The sequence below is a fragment of the Melanostigma gelatinosum genome (assembly GCF_949748355.1).
Source record: "Melanostigma gelatinosum genome assembly, chromosome: 6".
Classification (NCBI taxonomy): Eukaryota; Metazoa; Chordata; class Actinopteri; order Perciformes; family Zoarcidae; genus Melanostigma; species Melanostigma gelatinosum.
Window position 1 is genome coordinate 28,402,120 of NC_136639.1, and position 829 is coordinate 28,402,948.

The 829-nt window shown below is 50.9% G+C and overlaps 1 protein-coding gene across 1 annotated transcript in view; it reads right to left on the bottom strand.

Moving 5' to 3' along the window:
• Positions 1–557, bottom strand: part of ccn1l2 (cellular communication network factor 1, like 2) — a 4,870-nt gene extending 4,313 nt beyond the window's left edge. Inside the window, exons 1-2 of the mRNA XM_079269769.1 lie at positions 303–557; positions 1–123 (exon numbers count right to left, since the gene is read on the bottom strand). The exon at positions 1–123 is cut by the window's left edge and continues 91 nt beyond it. Of these exons, the coding sequence (XP_079125895.1) occupies positions 1–123; positions 303–371 (192 nt within the window). The 5' untranslated portion in view covers positions 372–557. The remainder of the gene's footprint in view (positions 124–302) is intronic.
• Positions 558–829: the final 272 nt, after the last annotated feature.

The following is an 829-nucleotide window of genomic DNA, read 5'->3' on the forward strand; positions in this document are numbered from 1 at the left end:
CTCATTATACTGCCTCGCACAGAGTTTACAGCAGCCACAGTGGTCGGTCACCCAGCTGACGCCCGGCGGGCACGGCAGGGGTGAGGGGGGGCAGGAGCACTCAGCCGGGCACTCGCTCTCTGCCTGAGGACCAGGGTCAGAGGTCAGGGCAGGACGGGTGTGAGTGTAAGGATGACAAATCGAAAGAATAAGATGACAGTTCATCTGATATTACATATAATGACGAGATAATGAGACATTTCAGAAACAGGAAGGAACAGAGAAGGTTTAAAAGCATGTGGCCACAAGTCAGAGCAACTCACCATCACTGCAGCGCTGCCGAGCACAAACAGGGTGGAAATGATCTGCTGCACAGTAGCAGGGCTCAGCATCCTGCTTACAGCACTGAACAGAAAGATCAAACGGCTAGAAAATGTATTCCAAAGGAATAAAGATTGCAGAAGTAAGAAGTTTTAGATGGAACATCCGAAGTCGCGAGAGGAGAGAATTCTGGTTTGTTGGTTCAGGATAAAAATGTATCCACAGTTCAGAGTCTGTGCACAGAGAGGTGCACCCGTCTGCTCTCGCTCTCCCACAGCCACTTGTTGTTAGGTTTCCCTGTGCAGGGCCTGTTCTTATAGACACACATGCCCCGCCCCCTCCGCCACACATCATTACCTCTCCTCTCAAGACGGCTGGACAGCGTCCAGAGGGAGGTGGTGTGAAAGACGGACAGAGACTGCTTCAAATCATGTTATTGTGGACATGTGACCCCAGGGAGAGATGTCAAAGTGTCCGAATGTATGCAACTGTTTCGGAATTAAGAGTGGCTGGTGAATCCAGGCAACCA